We start from the raw sequence: 4782 nt of genomic DNA, 5'->3' as shown, positions 1-4782 counted from the left end.
ACAGGAGATTCCAGCCAAAGTAGGTTATCAAGTGACAGGGAAATTCCTTTTCATTCGGGGCCAAGGCCTAGAGAGAGCACAGGGCACCCCAACTGCAGAGCTGGGTTCAGATCCTCCAGAGCCTGAGACATTCTGGGTGACCCTATAGGACAGAGGAACAGGAAGCAAGATCCTCCAGCTAAGAATCCTCCCAGGTAGAGTAGCAGGTTCTCCCTGGTGCTCCTTCTGTTCAAGGCTCCTGAGAGCAGGTTTAGGTGACAAGAGGGACCTAGCCCAAGCCTGGAAGACAACAAAAGTGAGATGAGATGCTGGGAGCTCACCTGTGGTCACAGCACTAGCACCAGCCCAGAGACAGATGGTCACTTAACTGACTATGAGCAGATGCATGAGGAAGGCTGCGCCATCTGTCCTTTGCTGAGACTTTCCTCTTCTTCCCAGCTCACTCCCAAAGACAAGGAACTTCCCAGCAGTCTCTGGGCCTCTCTTTACAAAGAATGCCATTCATTCATTCAGGCAGGCAGTCAATTATTCTATAATCACCAGCTTGCTAAGCAGGTACTACCTACCAGCACTGGGTGAGGATGGAGATATACCAATGGCCATAAGGACACAGGGAGAGGCTGATTCAGGACTCAAGTTCACGAAAGGTGACCTAGCTGGAGGCAGCAGGTGCTGGCTTGCTAGATGTATGTTTGGAGGCAGGGAAGGGGAATGAAGAGGAGGAGCTCTCCACGCACCTGGGTTCTAAACGTGATTTGGATTTTTCCAAAGGCCACACCTAGTAACAGATGTGTTTTGAGAACAGCGTTTAACCAGTGACTTCAGTTTCATGTTATGTTAATCACAGGAAGTTACTGGTGTAAAGACTCAGGGGATCCCTGTTCTTATGATTCCAGGAAAGAAAGTCCATGTGGCAGGGATAATCTTGAAGATCTGAACATCATGGAAGGAAGGCATAGCTGGGCAGGAGCTCAGAGGCTGCTCACCTCCTGCCAGCTTCAGTGTCATTAATGGTCAGGGTACCCAGGCTCTGTCACTAAGCCAAAGTGAAGGGAACTCTGGTTCCAGACAGGCATCTTAGCTGTTCCCTTCCTCTCTCAGACCCTGGTCCACTGAGTGATGATATGCTCAATGAGTCCCTTATTTCCACCTATGCTAATTCATGTCCTTCCTATTTTCAGAGGAGCTAGAAATACCTACTGTTAATTCCAGGGCCACTTCAAACATTAAGCAGCTTTATTCCTGCCTAAGAGGATTCATCTTACAAAGATTAAGGATTTACCCAAAAGGGAAGACTCTTTTTTCCTTCTCACTTTGCCCATCATACAAAGCCCTCCAGGACCAAGTGGACTCAGCTGAAAGCTGGGAGTCTGAGTTCCCCTTTCTACCTGTAATTATTTTCCTGCCTGGGCTTAATTTCCTCTACAGGCATTAGGAGAAGGTGGGGGTTAAAACAAAAAGAACATACTATACACAACTGATAAATTATTGAACACCCCATCTAAAGTCAGTGATGTACCACTATATGTTGGCTAATTGAATTTAAACACAAAAATTTTAAGAAGAACAGTCTTTTGGTGTAGAATTCATTTCTTCATGGGGATTGTTATTTGACCTTGAGGGAGTTATTTCACTTCTTGTAACCTCAAATCCCTTAGCCATCACTTGAAGAGTATGGACTGAGCCTCTCTAGAGCCATTAAACTAGTGGCTCTAAAGTAGGATGTGTCTCTGATACTTGGTATCTTCCAGTCTGTTGAGGCAAGTGGCTTCACACTTGGATAGTCCCAGAATGGGACATGCCCGGCATATACTAGGATTTCCATTTGTATTTGTTGAGTGAATGTAGAAACAAATATCACCATGGGAGTGCTGTTGTTTTGAGCAGGCACAGCCCTGATGCTGAGATACCCCCCACCAGGAGATACAGAGCCAAGAGAGGAGCCAACAAGACCTCCAGGTGTCAGGGCTTGGACTGGAAGTGTACAAAGAAGAGTTGAGGCTCCATGGATGGGCTTGGGCCAGGGGCTAAGGTAGTTAGAAAAAACTTTCAGGTTTTAGCAGTGTGTGAGTAATATACAGATGGGTTAGGAAGGAAGGGCCAGGGCCAGAAGGCTGGGTGGAGTGGAGGGAGAAGGTTATCCCAGAAGAGGAATTAGTGCTTAAAAAATCTCTAAAGTAGGAGAGGGGTGAAGGTGTGGTTGGTGAAGGCAAAGCAGGTTTACCCAGATTAGCAACCAGTCAGGGAGGGGTGGGGTTGGGGGGATAATTAAGTAATCTGAATGTGTATAGTTCAGTGAAGTTAGGAGAAAGATGGAGGAAATGGGTTGGACCCCTAGACAAGGAGTCTGTAATCAGTAAATTGATGACCTCTGACGTTTTAAGGCAGACAACTGGTACCCACCTCAGATCCTCTGCACACCTCTCCCACTTGTTCCTGTGCCCAGTATATTCTATGCCACAAAACAGGAGGAACAATCTCCTCAAGAAAAGAGAGAGCAAGAAGGTAGCAAGGCCACAAAAAAGACTCATTCTTCCAGGGTTAACTCATTAAACTATCCAGGAAGCCTGTGGCTCACTTCTCCCCCAACACAAGCCCAATGCCTGGGTCTAAGGCAAAGGGTGGCACTGGGAATTAGGCATCAGTGACATCATTTGTCACGCAGCCAGTGCCAAAAAAATATCAAGTGGGTGGTTTTCATCACAAAAGCTGATCCAACTGGTAATTGAGGGGAATAGGGTGAATCATGTTTGACAAGTAAGGAATGAAAACAGAGGGGGCCTGGGGTGATTCTGTTTCCTTGAGGCAGGGCTCATTCATCCTATAAAAAGCTAGCTGGCCACTGACTTTACATCAGATCAGAGCAACCAGGCACCCCTTTCTCTGTGTACCAGGTAAGTCTCTGATTGGAATCAATTTGAAATTCATGTTTATTTTTTTTTATTATTGGAAACTGGACAAAGGCAAACCTGTGTAAGAGGGCTGGTGAGGATATTAATTACAGAATCCTGGGCGTTTTAGATTACAGCACAGTTTGAGTGTGAAGGGAGTTTAGGGTCAGGTAAGTCTGCCACTTTGGTAAACAGCTATGGGACTGGGGGATAGAGAGGGGACAAGCCTGTTCAAGGACCCACAGTAAGTTAGTAGCAAGATTATGACTAGGACTGAGGCCCAGGCCCTTTCAGCAACACCACTATTTTCTCTGTTTATGACACCTATAAAAATGTTGATTCATGAGATGGACCTCTGTTATGCATTTGTTATATCTCAGGCACCATGCTAGTCACTTTGGGTAGATCAGACCATTATGGAACTTACTCAGCAAGCTCACAGCCTAGCAGGGAAGATAATGCATGCTTATACATAGGTGAAATACAAAGCAGATACTGACTGGTATGGGAACAGAGGGACAGAGAAGGGCTATGGCAGTTTGGGGGAGCTATGCTCAGGATCTCCTGGTACAAGATATGAGCTATAATGGAGGCATATCTGGACAAGCAAAATGGGAAGGAGAGCATTTCAGAGCAGATTGCATAACAAAGGCTGAATGAGGTCACAGGAGCTGAGACTCACAGAGGCATATTTAAGTCACAGATATGCCACATGGTCCTAGGGATGGGTAGACTGCAATTGTTTCTATAATGTCACTGTCCAAAAGATCTCAGTGTGGTGCTGGGTACTTGTCAATGAGAAATATTACATGTCTAGGGAAGAAAGTTTGCTGAGTAATGAACCCCACTGAAATGGAGCAGAACAAATTGACTTTAACTCCTCTTCTTGAAAGGACCCAGAAATTATCAAAGCATATTTTACTTTCAAGTGTGTTTGGGTGGTTGGCCAGGGGAACTGAGGGGCTGTTTCTTCCAAGAAGGCCTGAAAAGAAACATATTTGTCGTTGAATGTGTCTTCTATCCTAGATAATCTCTGTTTAAGTCATCTGTTCTGCTTGTAGGTCCAGTCTCCTGTGAAGCATGAGTTCTCATCAGCAGAAGCAACCCTGCACCCCTCCCCCCCAGCCTCAGCAGCAGGTGAAACAGCCATGCCAGCCTCCACCCCAGGAACCATGTGCCCCCAAAACCAAGGAGCCATGCCACCCCAAGGCTCCAGAGCCTTGCCACACCAAGATTCCAGAGCCCTGCCACACCAAGGTTCCAGAGCCCTGCCACCCTAAGGTTCCAGAGCCATGTCCCCCAACAGTGACTCCAGTACCAGCTCAGCAGAAGACCAAGCAGAAGTAATGAGGTCTACAGCCAAACAAGCCCCGGGGGAGCCAACCACCGGATGCTGAATCCCCTCTCCCATTGTCCTTCTGTGTCTTACTTACAATTAGCATGTTGTCACTCTGAGTCATAACCCTCCCTCTTTGCACCTCTACAGAGATTTCCCTCACACTGCTCTGGAGGTCTCTGAGCCTCTGAAAGATGTAGACAGTCTCACTGGTTGAGCTACTCTTTTAACTGCCCAGGGCTTGTCTAAAGAGGGGCCTGGGGATCAAGTGGATCTTTCCTGCCCTATCCCTATTAAACCACTTTTGACTCCATAGCTGGCTGTTCTTGTCATTGGCTGATTCAACTTTTTCATTGTTCTCTCAATATGAAGCAGCAAAGGGCCTGGAACAGGCAGTGAGAGCATGTGTGTGTGTGTGTGTGTGTGTGTGTGTGTGTGTGTGTGTATACATGTTCATGGACTGGCAATGGGTCAAGGCTACCCAGACCCTGTTACTTTGGGCAGCCTTAACTAGAGCAGGGCTTCTTTTGTACCTGAGTGAGTCCTATCTGAGTG

At 46.8% G+C, this 4782-nt stretch overlaps 1 protein-coding gene across 1 annotated transcript; it reads left to right on the top strand.

The window, feature by feature from the left end:
• The first annotated feature begins 3970 nt into the window (after positions 1–3970).
• LOC112907995 (cornifin-A) lies at positions 3971–4515 on the top strand. Its single transcript, XM_025983338.2, has one exon. The coding sequence runs from the start codon at positions 3972–3974 to the stop codon at positions 4236–4238; it is 267 nt and encodes an 88-aa protein (XP_025839123.1). The 5' UTR covers position 3971; the 3' UTR covers positions 4239–4515.
• Positions 4516–4782: the final 267 nt, after the last annotated feature.

The sequence above is a fragment of the Vulpes vulpes genome, chromosome 8, assembly GCF_048418805.1.
Source record: "Vulpes vulpes isolate BD-2025 chromosome 8, VulVul3, whole genome shotgun sequence".
In the NCBI taxonomy this organism is placed as follows: Eukaryota; Metazoa; Chordata; class Mammalia; order Carnivora; family Canidae; genus Vulpes; species Vulpes vulpes.
This window is presented reverse-complemented; position numbering and strand designations above follow the sequence as displayed.

Excerpts from the sequence above, each read along its gene's own strand:
- LOC112907995 (XM_025983338.2), top strand. The coding sequence starts at position 3,972 with ATGAGTTCTCATCAGCAGAAGCAACCCTGCACCCCTCCCCCCCAGCCT.